Genomic DNA, 17,803 nt, shown 5'->3' on the forward strand with positions numbered 1-17,803 from the left:
GACCGCTCGGACAAAGGACTTCTCCGCTGTGGGGGCAGATGGAAGGTGCCAAAATGTTTTTGGGGCCGAATTCCACTGCCTTGCCCAAGACTCCTGGAGGTCGGTTCAGTAGATAAATCCTCCGACCGAGAGCGATCCAGCGTAGCGGCCGGTGCCAGCCAGGGTGCAGCATGCGCCGGACGAGAAGAACCATCCTCCGATGACCCCGAAAGTAATGCCGTAGTTCCTGCAAGGCAAACTGTTTAGTATAAATAGATAAACATACTGGTTGAATAGCAAAACAAACCCAAATCACTCTTTGCTCTCCCGAGCCCTGAGATATTCACGGGCGGAGAGTGCTGGGCACCATCATCTGCTCCCGTATTATTCTGTTTATCAAAAGTAAGGTCCAGATAGTCAGGTTCCTGGAGAGGTGTTCCGCCATCAGTTAGGCCACGCTTGGGGCTTGAGACCGGGGAGACTAAAGGCGATGTCTGTAAAGACTCAGGAATATTGTCTGAAGTTTCGAAAACGAAAAATGCTTCCCCGCCTTCCCCAAGTTTCATCGCATAGTCTTGCTTGACCCCGTTTACCCGAAATTCTACCTTTTTCTCGTAGGGGCGAAGTAGCGAAAATTTACCGAATCGAACGTGGAATGGGGAACACGCAAGGGTACCTAAGAGTGGAGACGAAAAGTAAAATTTTAGAAAAAGCCCAAAAAAAAAAAAAAAAAAAAAAATCTCCGGCTGCATTGGACAATGAGTTCTCACCATCTTCCTGTTCGATAACGATCACATCGATGGCTCCGCTGAGAGTAGCTGGATTGATGGAGTTCCATGTCTTGGAAACGGAACCGCTGATACTGCGCACGTACTGCATCCCCCGATTTCAAGATGGTAACCCGGAATTACAAGTTCCAGCTCAGAAACAGCTCCAACACATTAACTCAAAATAAAGCTTAATGATTGATAGGCAGTGTATTCCTGAGGAAAAGTTAAAGGCGTGCAGTGCAAGTGCAACAGGCGCTCTTCTCAAGACTGATGCGGGATGGCCATGTGACGCAACTTAAACAAGAGCAAGCTGAGGGTACTAGTGGCCGTGAAATATAGTATTAAAAATAATATGTATATAAAGGGACAGGATTCCCAGAACGAGTATGGGTGTGACTACCAGACTGTATGGACAGAGAAGACAACGAGAAGATGAAGGAGTGAGGATGTTGAGGATGTTGAAGCGGCCCGCCGCGGCGCTGCTTCTCCGGCTCCGGTTCCGATCAGGTTGCCGCAGCTTAGTCATGTAGTTTTGTTGGGGCAACAGATAAATTATCAGGAATTGCCTCGGGTTGGAACATCCGAATGCCCATAACTACTGGTCAGACCTGCATTCCAGCCACCGTGAATAGTCGCGCCTGTTGGTTTCAGCACTCGCTTTAATTACATCATGGAACACGGAAAATTATGCTCTCCTGGTATTGTCTCGCCCTACGTGTCTCGGAATTTCATGAAGCGTTCAACCGGGGAATTAAGTATTAGGCCACTAGGGCAAAAGAGCTCGATCACCACCAGCGCCGTGGTGGTATAGAGGGAACGAATCACCCAATCCAATCCCCCAACATTAAGACACCCTACTAGTACTAGTATTCATGGATAGTCGCCCTGTTTTAGGCTGAGCAAGTGAGTATGATGACTGTACTCATACACTATCCGTATAAAAACAGGGCTGAATGTAGCTGAAAATAAGAGTAATTCGTAACTCGGCGACAAATTCCTAGTGGAGATTGACATAAGCTTCGTGGGTTAAAAAATAAACTTTTCATACGTTTCCAATGTTCAGTGAGGGAGAGATGGCATTCGTATATCTTAACGGTTCTAAATAACCACGGCAATATGAATGGAATGATCAAGGATGATGATGATCGTGAAGCTGCTCAATTCCCCTGTTACGCTTAGTGAGAACTACTCCATCGATTATATTTTCACGAATCACAACTATTCTCAAGAGTTGATTTTACTACATATCTTAAGTATGAGTGTTTTCAAAGTATAGAAATGAACACTCAATTTGCACAATAGTATAGTGAATTTGTTTTTAAAATATTCTTAACAGAAGTAGCTAATTATTTTGATAATAGCACCCCAGTTGGAGTTGATGACAGGCAAGAATAAAAGTGGGGCCGGGCCGATTGGTCCCTCGGAAATTTGTTGATCCTGTTCCTGATTTCTACTTCGAAGGAATGAATTTCTAAGGAAGCTCGAGGGCAGAGTTAAGTCCGATAGCAATCGCCAGCTCAAGTTGTAGACGAACGTCACGGTCCCCCTGACGGGCCATGGGTATTGGTAATGTATAAGCCATTACTTCTTATAGCAGATATCCACCCCCACGTCGTCCCGGTCTTGAGAGTACGAGGTGCGATGGCTTTCCTCGTGGCAGCGGCGATTTTATGGGCTTTGATATGGTGAGTTCGAGTGCTATTCAGTTAGACACATATAATTCAACGGAGTTATAATAATGTTCCACTGTAGGCTTCTATATCGGGCATATCAGGTCTGCCAAACGCCAAACAATATTCTGGTTGAGAAACTGGGCTTGGATATTCCCCCCGCTCCCGATGTTACTCTGGAAGAAATTGGCTCTACTATGATTCGCATTGCCTGGAAACATCCAGACTTACACCATTCTATTCACAAGCACCTCATTCTAGTTAATGGCGTCAAAGGTCTGCCGTCTGTTCCTATCTACTTCCCCAGGTGATATACATTGCAAGTATATTAATTTAGAAGCTACAATAGTTGGTGAGACAAAACGTTCAGGAACAGGCGTTATCATATCCAATCTCTCCGCGGGCCACATATACCATATTTGCGTCTCCGCAGTTAGCGCTGCCAATTTCCACACATCAAGCTCCCTCCTCCACGTCCGTACGAAAACTCTATCGATATCAGATACTCAGGAAGAAGATGTGGACGGCGGACCGCCGCTTGTTCGAGCTTACATCTCCGGACCCCCCACTCCTTCAGTTTCGCCATCTACGCCGCTAATGTGTCGAGAGCACAGTGGCGGACAAGCTCAGGGAAAGCGGGTCTCGGGAAACAGAAAATCTTTCCCTCCCTCAAGTACAGGGCCGGAGAATATAACACACACAGGTGCAGTAGGCAGTCAAAGAGCAAGTAGCGTTGATGAGTCCAACGAAAATCTTTCACGGCTAGCAGAGCGCCTCAAGGACTTGCAACAAGAAAATGTAACTTTGGAAAGCCAAGTTTGCATGGAGGAGAAAGAACATGAGCAAATGTTACGGGAGTTGGAAGAACAACGCAACGAACTAAGACAACGAGTCAAAGAGAAAGATGAAGCTAGCGGAGACCTTAGAAGGCATGTCAATAAATTGGAAAGTATCAATCGCACAGTGCAAAGCGAGAAGAGCAAAAGAGAGAGACTGTTGCAGCAAAAGGGGGCAGAGCGCCAACGACGCAAGGAAGATATCACCCGATGGAATGAACAACTGGTGACGATACATGACAAAATATCTCGCGCCAAGGAAGAAAAGAAACAAATCGAGGCTGAGGCATCGAAACGGGTCAACGAATATCGCAACAAAATCATGCGTGAACAGGCTGAAATGAAGACATTGGATGAGGATATTAGAGTGAAAGGAAGCCGTATCAAGGACATGGAAGAAGAAAGACTTCGGCTAGAGGTTGACGACGTGGATGATGGAAAGGAGCTTGGTCGATTGGAGAAGGAGAAAGATCACGCGTGGGAGATCAAATTGGGGGCTCTGCGGACACAATATGCCTCGCTCATCAATGCCCATTCGCAGGTTCGTTTTTGTGTGTCCTTCATTTAGGAAATAGTTCTGCCAGCTGACTTTACAGGCCCAACGACACTACCAGGAGGCCCAAGAGCGCCTTAGGTGGCTTACCTCACAGCGATCGAATGTCACTCCATTTCCGCAGCTTCCTTCGATGGACCTGGACCTAACACGCAGAGCTAGCTTCAACCGCCGCACTCGTCATCGCGGGTCCCTTGTGAGCAACGTTTCGTCTCCAGTGGGCTACCCGCTGGTGGACACCTCGTTCGCCAATGCAGCGCCGAACTACAAAACGCCTGGAAGTGGCTCGCCAACTATTCCCCCCGCACCTGCATTTTTCAACATTAATAATGGGATGACTCTACCGGACCCTTCTGACCAGTCCGTTATTAACCGTGCGGATACAGATATAATAGCAGGCAATCCCTCTATGAGTCCACGGGCAGATTCTCTACTACCTTCAGACCTCCTTGGCGACGAGGAACAACCGTCAGCCTCTCACCCTCCTGCAAGTAGCGCTCAATTTCCTAGGTCAGGCGTGTTCGACAATCTCCTTCCCAACTCCCCTTCACCTATATCTTCTGGGAGCCGCCCTGCGAGCCTATTTACAAGTCCTCGCGAGAGCTTAAACAACCTACAGGAGAGTGGGCACAATTCTGTAGCCATGCCGCCCCCGCAGGTGCCCTCTGATAGTGTTCAAAGTGCTTCTCGTCGCATCTCGGAACTTTTTAACTTTCATCGGCAACGGGGTAAATCCATGGTGGATGGGCCGCCCTTGCTTGGGACTCTCAAACCAGGCCAAAGCCAATCCTTCCCACGAAAATTCGATGACGGGCTTGATCCAATTGGTACCAGACGGCGTCGTCTTAGCTACGCGGGGAACTGGGCAAATCCCGTCACAAATCTATTCCCCAGAAGTGTTGCCACCAATGTCACTAGTGATAGTTCGTCGGACCGTCTCCCTGCCAGTCGCAGAGCTATGTTTCCTAACTTTTTCAGTTCTGGGAGGTTATTAAATACTGCATCTTCAAGCGCCTTGGAGAAATCAGCAATTGATCGTGTTGGCTCAGGTACTGGCTATAACCAATTCAGCCCCCGACACGACCCTATAGATCCTTCTATCCTCGGGACCGTTCGCCGTGGTTCATCTTCTCCGAGGCCGGCGTCCATTTACTCGTTTGAAAATCATCAGCTTCCACTCCCAGCCGCGGACAACCAACCATTCGGATGGCCAGCCATTGACAAAATGGGGCATAGAGGTAGCCCTCTCGGGCTCGACTGGGCATCCCCCGCACCATGGTCCCGCAGCCAGTCACGGCGCCCATCAGTTCAGTTTGGATCATCAAGCAATCTACAACTAGGCTTGGCATCCGGTGATGTAGATTTTCTTGAAACCCCTTATGAGTTACAGCGCCCAGTGCAAGCTCCCATTGGAACCCGGCCACCTTCTTCTCAGCGCCCAATAACTCCGAAACTCAACCCGACAGCACCTTCATTCAAGACTCTTTTTAGCAAGAAATCCGAAAAAGGCAAGAATAAGGAAGCAGAAGCTCCAAAGCCTCGGGATAACGAGCCAAATCTTGAAAACAGCTCGCCACCAGAATCCCGCCGGTCGAAAGATTCCCGTTCCATCCACACCTCAGCTGCAGAGTCATACGAGTTCCTGGAACGAACATCATCAGGAACACCTTCCGAAATAGTAAACCAAAAAGAATCATTTATCCAAAAAATCACGCGCAAAAGCAGCTCCAGCAAATTCAATATCTCCTGGAAAGATCGAGCTGGGTTGTTCTCGAAGAAAAGTAGTGGGGAACCGGCTTCCACTCCGACTCAAGGGGACAATATCGACGAAGATGCCGCGGCGACAGAATCTCTTCTTGGCAGGAGCGTTGATAGCTTAGCTTCCAGCGTGCAGTCGACAGACAAGCTGACCAAGAGCAGCAGTCTGGGATTCGGCTTTATGCGGAAATCCAAAAAGGACAAGGCAGCTGGTGAGTATAGTGAGAAGGCTAGTGAGACTGGTGATGAAGATGTTTCCGGGGATGCTTAATTGAGCTTGATTATCTCGCTTCTGTGTATCTCTGTTGGGTATTAACCGTTGGCTTTTTCCCGAAGTTCCTATTCTTCCGACGGTGTCCAACCCGTCAGAGGTTTTTCTTTTTAGCACGGTAGTTTAGACTATTATTATCATTATTTTAGAACAAAAATTAAATGAAGAGAACTATTGGTAGTGTATGTAACTCCTGTGTTAAAATTGTGAATGTATTAATATGGCGATATGGCGATCGAATTTGTTTGGCCCCATATTCACCTGTGATCCAAACAAATCTTCACGTAAAATAACCCAGCTACGTCAAATCCGACTACCAAACTCCTCGTCCACACCATTTCAACGCAGGCACTTACTCAGAATATCCCGTGTACAATCAATCTGATGGCGAATTCAAAGTAAATTAAAAAGCTTCTCCCTGCTCTTCCTTCTCAAAGTAAACCATGCTGACAACCATCCGTCTTTTCCCGCCCCGCAAAGATACGAATATGTCAAGACATTTGAGCAGGATGACAGCCTGCTGCCAAATACCTGGATTGTCGTTCGGATTGATGGACGAGGCTTTCATAGGTAAATTAGCCACGTTCTATTCTTTCTCTTATTAAATAATGACGGTGTTTATTCCTTTTTCTCCCCTCCGCGCTCACGTCTAGAGTTACTTCATGGGTTAAGACATCTATATATGCCACCCTTCGAGTCTGTATATATTTCAAACCAAATCTTGAAGATCATGCTTTTCCTATCTGAACTAAGTGGGAAAGGAATATATGTATCCATTTATTAATATCTCTTCTATCTCTTCTTATTTTTCTGCTTTACCATTCTTGGTCTCACTTATTCCTCATCACAACCAACTCACTCATCCCTCCCATAGGTTCTCTAACCGATACAAGTTTCAAAAACCAAACGATGAGCGCGCGCTCAATCTTATGAACACCGCAGCATGCGCCGTTATGAGAGATCTACCTGACTTGATTATCGCATATGGAGTCAGCGATGAATATAGGTGTGGCCCTCCTTCCACTGAACGGAGGCACTAGCAGTAGATACGAGTGCCTAAAGCTAATAAATCAACTTCTCACAAAGTTTTGTTTTTCACCGGAGCTGTCAGCTATTCGAGCGAAGATGTAGGTATGTTACATATTTAGAGCTTCTCTCTCCCTCTCTCTCCTTATGCGCCCGGGATGTGAAATATCTTTTCACCGGATAATGAAAGAGGAAATTTAACCGTCCATTTCCTTCACATTTGACAGCAAGCTCGTAACTACAATTGTATCGACATTTACTGCGCATTACATATATAACTGGTCATCGTTCTTTCCGTCCATGCAACTAGACCCTGGATTTCTGCCGTCATTTGATGGAAGGGCCGTTCAATATCCAAGCGTGAAGAACTTGAGGGATTATATGAGTTGGAGACAGGCTGATTGTATGTTTTCCGTTCACTGTTTTCTCAGTTATTTGCTCATTTTCCTTTGCTTAATTACCAAACTGCTTTGCTTCATGTTTGTGGAAGGTAGGGAGTTAACAAAACTCGAACACTTTCTTGAAGGTCACATCAACAACCTCTACAATACCACGTTTTGGAATATGATTCTTCAAGGCGGGATGAGTAATACAGAGGCAGAGAAGGCATTGCAGGTTTGTGCAATCCATAGAACGAAATTGCCACGACTTTATATCCAACTCCCGCCGTACGAGAAGATTTGCTTACAGAACCAAAAACTAGGGCACGGTATCCGGTGATAAGAACGAGATTCTATTTTCAAGGTTCGGGATAAATTATAATAACGAACCAGAAATGTTTAAGAAGGGCAGTGTAATATTCAGAAACGTAAGTGTTAGCTGCTTTCTATGCCCCACCTCATCGCAAGCAATGATCGGAGTAAGCATGCCTCACACAGCTAGAAATCAGTACGAAATCCAACCTCAAGTGGAGAAAATGGCTAGTGGGTCCAAAGAGGTAGAATATGAAGTCGGAGAAGAAGGGCCACCAGCAGAAATGACAAAATCTCAAATAGCGAGGATGAGGAAAATACAGAAAAAGGCTACGATTGCGGTGATGCATCTGGATATCATCAAAGACGATTTTTGGGACAAGCGGCCGTGGATTATATCGAATAAGCCTGGCAACCTCCCCAGGGAAGGGTGAAATTTGCATTTTCTGCATTCCTGTACAGTAGGTGGATGCAATTAGGGATACAATTGACAAAATAAATACCCCCAAAAAAATAGGAGTATCACCGGCTTTAATGCTTTGCATAGAAAATAACAATGGAATTGAGCCAAAAAAATAACCCCAAATGAAATCACATCATATCTATCAAGAGACTTTCCACAATCACTGCATAGAAATTTCACAGCTATAATATGGGAGGATACGCCTAATTCGCCTGGCCTCCAGTGTTCGACTTCAGATGTCGCAATGGTAAAGAATTCATCTTCCGGAAGTTTCAAACATATTAACGGGATATGTCGTTGGGGGGTATAAAAATTGAGTATAGCAGGCATAAGAATCTTTACTCCTTATCGCGATTTTCTCTCTGCTTGAGTTTCCTCTCCTTATGTTTCAGCGCTCGCGCTTGCTTCTGCTCTTCTCCAGCTTTCTCTGTTTCTTTCGTTCCTTTTGATCGGATACCTCATGCTCTTCAGCCGGCTCGGTCACCTCTTCCTTTTCGGCGGGTGGTAGTGAACCAGAATCGGCATTGTCCAACCGTTTCCGCTTCTTGCATTCCTTCTTGTCAACACGAGCATCTGCAGAATCTTCCTCTAACTTTGCAGTCTCTTTCTCCCTCCTCTTCCTCCGCTTTTCCTCTTTAGTTTCTATCGCCAACCTTCCGTCTTCTACGTCCCCTCCCTCCCTGCAATCCCTCTGATCCCGGTTGCATTTCTTCCGTCTCTTCTCCTTCAATACTTTCTTATCCCTCTCCTCATCGGCGTCTTTCTCGTCACGATGCTTTCTTTTCCGTTTCCTTCCCCCTTTCCTAGAATCGGTAGAAACCCCCACACACCCCTTAACTGTCCCAGATTCCTTGGCCTCAATCCTATCAATCGTTCCCTCTAGCGACTCCCCCTTGACAAAGAATCGATATAACTCGCTCGATCCACTCGCGGATGAGCCAGATCGATCAGACTGAGGTGTCGCACTCCCATCATCACCAACACATTTCAACGCCGCCTCGAATCCGCGAAGCCACCACTGGTTCGTGTGGTCGTGCGTCGTCTTTCTCCCGAGTCCATGGTTGTTCTTCTTCTGCGCGATGAGGATGGGTTTGGTAAGGCCGAGGCCGCCGTGTGGGCCAGGACGGCGGTTGGGATTTAGAGGGTTGCCCGGACCCGACCAACCTTGGCTGAGGAGATACGCGTGGGTGTCCATAAAATGTCGTTTATATATAGCTATATTCCCCGCTAATGTTATGTTGTAGTGTAGTGGGATGAGAAAGAGAAGTGCGATCGTAGGCCACAGTTTCTCGGCTCGGTCATGAGAAAATATAGAGATGCCAAGAAGGGATTAGATATAAAATCTCCCCTAATTCAGAAATTTGTCAATGCATGGTTAGTTTCAGGCTTCCGATGGATATGGGAACCGCTTGTCCATTTAGATAAATTTTATTTCGCACAGATGGCTTAGTAATCACCAACAACGACATGACCTTATTATGGACTAGTATCAACTCAGGATAACAAAATGCATGGTAAATGTAAAATGTAACTCCAAATTTTAATTCTTATTTTCTTTACGAAAAGTAGTTGATCTGTGTACAGAGAGCAGGAAATGGAAAAGAAAGAGGAAAGAAGTAAAATCAGAACTGCTATACAAGCGACACCAACACAAAACACAGAAAGCATCTCCAACGCCGGCTTATTATGTGCGTGGGTGCCAATATCTAGTGATTATTTTTAGTCTTTTTATCCTTCTCTTTTTTTTTTTTTTTTTTTTTCTTTCCCTTCTCCTTATATTGTTGGATCAAACGCTGCAGGAAATATTTTTTGCCCAGAAAGCATTACAATTTTAAGGGGCGAAAAGGGGCAGGCAGAAAAAAGAAAAGGTAGTACTCACCCGGGCTAAAGGAAGGCTGTGAAAAGGACACACACAAGAAGAACGCCAAACAATTGGAAGATATAACAGACCAACTAATAGAAAGCCTAGCCATGCGGGATGGGGTTTTTGCTTCAGTATGCAACTGCTAATGACATGAAATAGTAGTACAGCGATGCAATAAGAAAAAAGCCATCGCAAAAATAAATGGAAAAGGGGATTCTCCTTTAGAGCAAATGCATAAATGTCGAGCCTACTGGCGTGGAGATCTAAGATAAAATTAGCACTTGGCCGCTGCGCCTGTACACGCAAAAGAACTCACATAGGGTTGAAAGTGGGGGAGGTCGGGCTGTAGCCAGGGGATGTTGGACCTCCCGGAGAAGTTGGTGAGCCAGAGAAGTTGGGTGAGGTGGGTGAGTAGGTCTCTGGACTGGTTGGAGACCAACCAGGGGAAGTAGGAGTATATTTAGGAGAGGTAGGGGAAGTTGGAGAAAGGTGTCTGCCAGTCGAAACTCCGAGCGCAGGACTTGTAGGGCTATAACTAGGAGAAGTAGGGCTAAAAGCAGGAGAAGCAGGGCTAAAACTGGGAGACGTTGGACTGTAACTAGGTGACGTGGGAGAGAAACCAGGAGACGTAGGCGAATACGATGGCGAAGTCGGTGATTGTTGATAGCTCGGAGAGGTTGGCGAATAGGCAGGCGAAGTTGGCGCGAAAGCTGGACTGGCTGGCGAAAACCCAGGAGAGGACATGAATCGAGGACTCGTAATGCTCATACCAGGAGAGGTTGGAGAGTACCCAGAGGATGGAGAATAGCGAGGAGAGGTCGGGCTGGTATTGAAAGGACTGCTAGGCGAATAGCCTCCACCGGGGCTTCTCGCGCCATGAGGGCTAAAACCACCACTAAATCCGGAAGGCTGATATTCAGTGAACCCTGCAGGGGTCTCAGATCCAGCTTGTCTGATAGGTGAGAAATTGGAGTCAGGGTCTGGTGTGCCAATGTACATGTTGTCCTGCAATGGGGAGCTGCTATCATAAGGTGTGGCAGCTCCATCACTGAGTAATCCTTTGCCATCTGCCGCCATTAGACCAGCGTTGCTCGAAACGACTCCCATAAGCATATCCTGATCAAGGTAGACATCAAACTCCCCAGTTCCAGCTGGTGCCATCTGTCCCAAGATCAGGTTCTCAGATACCCCACGGCAGTCATCTAACTCTGCAAATGCAGCGGCATCAAGTAGAATCTCCACTGTTTCCTCAAATGAACATCGCATCAAAGCACCAGTATCAGCACGGTTGATACCATGTCTAGTTACTGCCATAAGGAAGCCTCGTGAAGTCATAACATCGACAAGGAGGGCCAAATGACGATGATTGACGTACGATCCATCAAAAGCAAGCACCTGGGTTAACTCTCGCAAAAGTGCAGTACGAGTAGCTTCGATACCGAATACTTCCAGAATCTCAATGAACTGGTTAGAATACGTGCGAGTTGTATCCACGCCAGGGATGGTCAAGACTTCGCCGAGTGCCGATCCACTGGTTTCTAGAACCCACTCCTTACATAGAGGGTCATCAGCGCTTTGATGCAGAGATCCATCCTCTAAGACGCGAACTCTCGATTTCTCATTGATGAAAGCACGTTCAATGCCAGCCACCCCTCGTAAAGTAAGGGTATCAAGCAAATGACTTTCCAGCTTCTTTAGTGTCACGTCATATTCGGTGTCATCATCATCGTCATCCTGCTTAGAGTCTTGAATTTGTCGAATACGAATGACCTGCTCATCAGCGTTATTATCGCTAAATATAACCGCAATATCTTGCGGATAAGCGTCTTTGATTTTCATTGCAACATCTTGAACCGTAAGACTTTTGTCCAGGAGCTTCGGCCGGCTAAGAATGATTCTAAGTAACCATTTGGATTGACGGCTCGAATCATCTGCGACATCTTCAGGGATAATGAAGTATGATTCAACCATGTCGCGGTCCGCTTCAATCACGGTAGATTGGATATCGGGATCGTAGTAGATCTCTGTTGTTTCTGTAACCGACCTCAAACTGGTATGCTCAACAACACTACGGAGTTGTTTGACAGATTCCTTGTCCATGGCGCGACTAGGGTCTTGATAGACAGTCATAGAAGGGGTTTTGATATTAGTGGCAACATTGAGAATTTCCTTCAAACGAGGCACACCAAGGGTGACGTTCTTGGACGAGACACCAGCAAAATGGAAAGTATTCAGGGTCATCTGTGTTGCTGGCTCTCCAATTGATTGTGCAGCCAAAACACCAACCATTTCACCAGGGTTCGCCATCGCCTTGGAGAATCGACTTTCAATAGCACCCAATACGTGCTGGAATGCGAGTCTGTTAAGTGAATATTCCACAACGAGTCTACGGAATGCAAGGCGGGAACGGAGCTGTGCCTTGAAGAGCAATGTGGCACTTTCTTGTGCTTCGCGGGAAATCACATCGTCACCACGAACAACGACAAGGCGTTCCAACATCGCTCTGACTTGAGGTATGACCTCTGCAGGATGCAAGTCGCTAATGGCGCCTTCTCTAATTCTAAATATAGTTTTTGCCGACTCGAGAATACGCTGAACATTAATTGGCAATTGCATCATTTCTTCGTCCTCTTTGGCAACGCTACGCATGAAAGCACGGTCCTTCAGGAGCTGCTCCCATTCTTCGTCAAGATACTTCTGTACCTCGATATCGCCAGCAATTTCCGTGGCTTGCTCCAATACATTGGGAGATAGAGTTCTGTCAGGATCCATCAGATCGACTCGATATCTATCACGGAATCTTTCGTCCGAGCATTTGATAATATCAACGCGTTGATTTTCAATATGTGCGCCATCCAAACCGTCTTCTCCGTAAAGGAACTGTACAACATCCCCCAGCGAGTTACGCACAGTACCATCGTATTTAACCATGACCTCTTCAAGAGCCTTGACAAGCTTCCGCTGGATATATCCAGTTTCAGCTGTCTTGACGGCAGTGTCAATAAGACCTTCACGACCAGCCATAGCATGGAAGAAGAATTCAGTCGGGGTTAGACCACGGAGATACGAATTTTCGACGAAGCCACGAGACTCTGGCGAATAATCATCCTTTGTGAAATGTGGCAAGGTACGATATTTGAAACCGAATGGAATACGTTTGCCTTCGACAGATTGCTGGCCGACAACCGCAGTCATTTGAGAAATGTTGATGATCGAGCCCTTTGAACCAGAACGGGCCATCTGGACAGCGTTGTTCAAGTCCTTGAAGCTTTTTTCGGTCTCCGTTCCGGCTTCATCACGGGCATTGTTAAGGGCGCGAGATACTTTGCTCTCAAAGGTCTCACGGACATTCATACCTGGCAAAGGCTCTAGGGTGTTGTCGGTTGCACTAGCTGTGATCTCATCGACTTCCTCCTTTCTCACACGAACTGCTTCCTCAATCTTTTCGATTGTAGCTAGGTCTGGAATTGTATCACCAATTCCAATACTGAAGCCGTGGTGGAGCAGCCAATAGTTGACTACAGTTTGGGCGCCATTGAAGAAATTCATCGCCGTCTCAGGCCCATACTCATTGAAGATAGTATGAATGACACCCCCCCCTGTGGCTCCAACTGTCTTCTTGGAAAACATTCCGTACATAAGTTCGCCACCGTGCACTAACAGTCCACCATCAGCTAGAGGGGAGAATTTCTCAGAAAGAGGTGCCTTGTCTCGATCAACCCGGAGGAGGTTGAGACCAGGAGGAAGGACCATACTGATCATTTGTTTTCCAGTCCATCTAGGCCGGGGTTTCAAAATTGCGGGCTGGGGTATTACGCCGTCCCAATCAGGGACCCAGAGTAGAATATTCATGACCTGCTCTTTCGTTAAGAAAACATCACGACGGCAGATTTTGTAGATTCCACAAAGAGTATCCTGGACAATACCCATCAACGGACCGTTTCGTTGAGGGGATACAATCTGCAATGGTACCATACAAAGTTGACTGAGTTCAGCGCGAGCCTCTTCGCTTTGGGGAACATGCAAGTTCATTTCATCACCGTCGAAATCGGCGTTGTAAGGTGTAGTGACAGACAGATTTAGTCGGAAAGTCGAGTAGGGCATCACACGAATACGGTGGCCCATCATAGATTCCTTGTGCAAGGACGGTTGCCGATTGAATAGGATGACATCGCCATCCACGATATGACGCTCCACTCTCCATCCATACTGTAGGAAGTTCCTCCCACCTCCACCCTTATGATGGCGCAAGTCAATGCGTTCACCAGTGCTGCGAATAACATAACGGGCACCAGGGTGAATATCAGGGCCGTTATCCACAAGCTCACCTAGCTTGGCGATATTGAAAGGAGTGACGACCTCGGGGTAAGTTAAAGTTTGTGCAATGCTGATTGGAACTCCAACTTCATCCAAAGACAAATTCGGGTCACCAGTAATAACCGTACGTGCGGAAAAATCGACACGTTTGCCCATCAAGTTCTGACGCAGGCGACCTTCTTTACCCTTTAAGCGGCCACGGATAGCTTTGACAGGTCGGTTAGACTTTTGCATAGCTTGTGGCTGTCCGGCAATATCATTGTCCATGTAGGTTGCAACATGATATTGCAAAAGAGACTCAAATTCACGGACCACGTGCTCAGGAGATCCTTCCTGTTCGCATCGGGTGACATTCTGATTCGCGCGCACAATCTCTGCCAGTTTATATGTCAAGTCGTCTTCTCCACGCTGACCGCTTCCACTCCCGCCGATTAGAACACTGGGACGAACTGGAGGTGGAGGTACGGGAAGAACTGTGATAATCATCCACTCAGGCCTTGCATAATCATTGCTCAACCCCATCAAACGAACATCTTCTTCCGAGATGGTCTTGAATATGTTGAGGGCCATCTGTGGAGTAATCTGTCTTTTCTCTGGTTGTTGTACATCCATATCATCCATCATATCACGATTCTTGCTAGGTTTCCAGGTCCCAACCAAACTAATTCCCTCCTTACGTATTTGAGGTTGTATATTTCCGCAACCACCATGGGAGCGCACAGGCTTGGAAGGTTCTTTGGCGAACGGTTCGTCATCATCGGGACTAGGGTCAGCTTCGCAAATCAAGACATCTTTTGACAAACGCCAAATCGCATCAAAACGTCTCTTTGGATCGCGGAAACGGAGCGCTTCCAAATACTTTTGATCGGTCTGGATTTGAATATAGTGTCAGCAATGAGTAATGCTCATGATTTGCCATCCCCATCAGGGATGACTAACCGTATTTGCCTTGATCTTTCCACAGTTGTGGCAAACAGTTTCCAACAGTTTCTTGATCTTAGTCAGGAAACCTGATGCGGGTGTTAGCTTCACATAGTCCAAGTATAGTTAGACTTAACATAAGCCTCACCAATATGGAACACAGGAGTAGATAGCTCGATATGACCAAAATGTCCAGGGCAATCATTGATCCCTTCTTCACAGGTAGCGCAGCGCCAATTTCGATCAATGGTGCCAAGACGAGGGTCATTTAGACCTTTCTCTCGTGGGCGCTGTCGTTGCTCATCCTATTGCGGAAACACTCATTAGTTTCTGTTCACGAAACGGTGCGCAAACCACGGTTGTTTCTTGTTGCACATACCATAGTCTCCGGGTACTCAACATGGACAACGCTCATCCTTTTGATCTCCTCCGGCGAAAGAAGGCCAAACTGTATTTCCTTAATTGTGCGCAACTGCGCCTTCGAGTAAGGGAAATTGACAGACGCCATGATTGCAGTCGATGGAGAGATGTGATGGCGACCGAAAAGAAAACCGAGGCAGGTATGTAGGGAAATAGGTATAGCAACACGAGTCAAAGGCGCGTTATTATTCAATGGAGCAGTAAAACGATACTCCACGAAAAACTAAACAGATAAACCGAGATAATGTCAAAATGACCGCGATGGCTGGCCTTCGCCGGCCTATGGCAGACCCTGCCGCGAGGGCGCCTTTGACCTTTCCAACTCTCTTCAGACGTGATTTCGGGGTATAAAGGTGCTGAGTCACTGGAAATATCGTATTAGGAAACGTCAAAAGAGATATCGCGATGTGAAATGCGATATGCTCCGTGTGGAGTTGATGGTTGGGGTGGTATCGGGGTGATGAACGGAGGTTGTGTTGAGAGTTGCCTCACTTGCGATCGACTTTGGGTTTTTTAGCCCGACTTTTTTCTCAGAGCCGCATGGTCGCACCAGACAACTGGCCAACTATTACTCACTCACACTAATGAATGCTCCACACAATCTGGGCACACTGATGGCTTACTCGGGTAATAGTTGCCATAAGTTGAGTCAATTTTAATGGCTAGGTTGGGGAACTATTCCTCTTTTAGACTGGTGTAAGAAATTTTGCTGCCCCAGCCACCAGGTGGATGACTAATTTCCAGCATCAGAGCAAACTTCAAAAGTTAAACCGTAACTAGTTAACTAAGTATTAATGTCAAGATTGCAAGCAACAAATGAAGCCGGCAAGTGGACCATGCCAGCGGCTCAGTGATCCTCAGAGTGCTGCACTCCAATGTCCTCAATGAGTCTTTCTGCATGTAATCACTTAATTTTGCACCGCGAGCCACCATGAATCTCGCTTTGATCGATCCGTTTGTCCTTGCTCAAGATTACCCAGATGCCCTTACCGGCAAGCTTCGTGCGTGCTTATTGCTTCTAACATACATATACATCTACATTAACACAACACTGACAATGGCATTCTAATACAGGCTGCGGACATGCTACTTGCTTAAGGTTCAACCGTAAGGGTGACTTCCTGGCTTCCGGACGAGTAAGCTACTTCAATATCAACCGATCGATCATTCAATTTCGCAACTAACCTGATAACCACAGGTCGATGGCACGATCGTGATATTTGACGTGGAAACCAATGGCGTAGCTCGAAAGCTACGAGGACACAGCAAACAGATTCAGAGTCTGAGGTTTGCTTTTTCCGTCCAGTGTAAATATGTTCATTTGGAATATGTGGAAAGTTTGAGGCTAACGAGCATCAGCTGGTCGAGATGTGGTAGATATCTACTCAGTTCCTCACAGGATTGGAAGTGCGTATTGTGGGATATGAAAGATGGCTCCCGGGTGCGAACCGTGAGATTTGAAGCCCCTGTATACATTGCGGAATTGCACCCATTTAACCAGTAAGCCATACCGCTCTTGAATTCCATGTGCCGTATCACCAATAAGTTCTAACATTGAACCTCTCAGCTGGCTCTTTGTGGCTTCGCTATTCGAAAAGCAACCGGTTCTCGTCGATATCTCCGCTCCACGACCCGTGAAACGGATCCTCCCTTCCGCTCCCCTTCGACCCCAGCTCGAAGATACCGATCCAGCAGTAACTGCAAAACAAGCAGCACAAGATGCAAAGCATTCAACCTGCGTCACAATATTCACTGCGCTGGGCAACCACATCATATCAGGCACATCGAAGGGCTGGATTAATATCATCGAAACCCAAACCTGCACCACAATCCACTCAACCAGATTATGCAACGGCGTCGTAATCCTCCTCCGCCTAGCTAGAAATGGGCGCGACCTCCTCGTTAACAGTTCAGATCGTGTTATTCGCACAGTAATTATACCCCGACCTATCCCCTACTCGGAGTCAGCCTCGACCCCTCCGCCATAAAACTTGAAGTAGAACACAAATTCCAAGACGTTGTCAACCGCCTAAGCTGGAACCATGTCGCATTCTCATCCACAGGGGAATTTGTCACGGCTTCCACCTTCATGAACCACGATATCTATGTCTGGGAACGCAGCCACGGCTCTCTCGTGAAGATTCTCGAAGGGCCTAAGGAAGAACTGGGAGTTGTGGAATGGCATCCCAGCCGCCCAATGGTGGCCGCCTGTGGCACTGGAGTCCGGATGCATATATGCATGGTCGGTAGTCACCCCGCAAAA

General features: G+C 46.9%; 5 protein-coding genes across 5 annotated transcripts in view; 2 read left to right on the plus strand and 3 right to left on the minus strand.

The window, feature by feature from the left end:
* The window catches only part of HCAG_02361 (nuclear elongation and deformation protein 1), a gene marked incomplete at both ends in the record, with an annotated part of 2,612 nt that extends 1,754 nt beyond the window's left edge, over positions 1-858 (minus strand). The window contains 3 exons of the mRNA XM_001542140.1: positions 4-226; positions 266-655; positions 750-858. Of these exons, the coding sequence (XP_001542190.1) occupies positions 4-226; positions 266-655; positions 750-858 (722 nt within the window). The remainder of the gene's footprint in view (positions 1-3; positions 227-265; positions 656-749) is intronic.
* Positions 859-2,390: 1,532 nt separating this feature from the next.
* On the plus strand, positions 2,391-5,837 carry HCAG_02362 (predicted protein; the record flags this gene model as incomplete). Its single annotated transcript, XM_001542141.1, has 4 exons — positions 2,391-2,434; positions 2,502-2,695; positions 2,922-3,796; positions 3,852-5,837. 4 exons carry the CDS (start codon positions 2,391-2,393, stop codon positions 5,835-5,837), a joined length of 3,099 nt encoding a protein of 1,032 aa, XP_001542191.1.
* A 2,569-nt stretch (positions 5,838-8,406) lies between these two features.
* Positions 8,407-9,213, minus strand: HCAG_02363 (predicted protein; the record flags this gene model as incomplete). Its single annotated transcript, XM_001542142.1, has 1 exon — positions 8,407-9,213. The coding sequence occupies one exon, from the start codon at positions 9,211-9,213 to the stop codon at positions 8,407-8,409; it is 807 nt and encodes a 268-aa protein (XP_001542192.1).
* Positions 9,214-10,129: 916 nt separating this feature from the next.
* Positions 10,130-15,628, minus strand: HCAG_02364 (DNA-directed RNA polymerase II largest subunit; the record flags this gene model as incomplete). Its single annotated transcript, XM_001542143.1, has 5 exons — positions 10,130-10,145; positions 10,199-15,069; positions 15,139-15,209; positions 15,269-15,425; positions 15,500-15,628. The coding sequence occupies 5 exons, from the start codon at positions 15,626-15,628 to the stop codon at positions 10,130-10,132; spliced, it is 5,244 nt and encodes a 1,747-aa protein (XP_001542193.1).
* An 843-nt stretch (positions 15,629-16,471) lies between these two features.
* HCAG_02365 (conserved hypothetical protein) lies at positions 16,472-17,528 on the plus strand (the record flags this gene model as incomplete). Its single annotated transcript, XM_001542144.1, has 5 exons — positions 16,472-16,541; positions 16,615-16,676; positions 16,739-16,827; positions 16,918-16,947; positions 17,108-17,528. 5 exons carry the CDS (start codon positions 16,472-16,474, stop codon positions 17,526-17,528), a joined length of 672 nt encoding a protein of 223 aa, XP_001542194.1.
* Positions 17,529-17,803: the final 275 nt, after the last annotated feature.

The sequence above is a fragment of the Histoplasma capsulatum genome, genomic scaffold, assembly GCF_000149585.1.
Source record: "Histoplasma capsulatum NAm1 scaffold_2 genomic scaffold, whole genome shotgun sequence".
Classification (NCBI taxonomy): Eukaryota; Fungi; Ascomycota; class Eurotiomycetes; order Onygenales; family Ajellomycetaceae; genus Histoplasma; species Histoplasma mississippiense.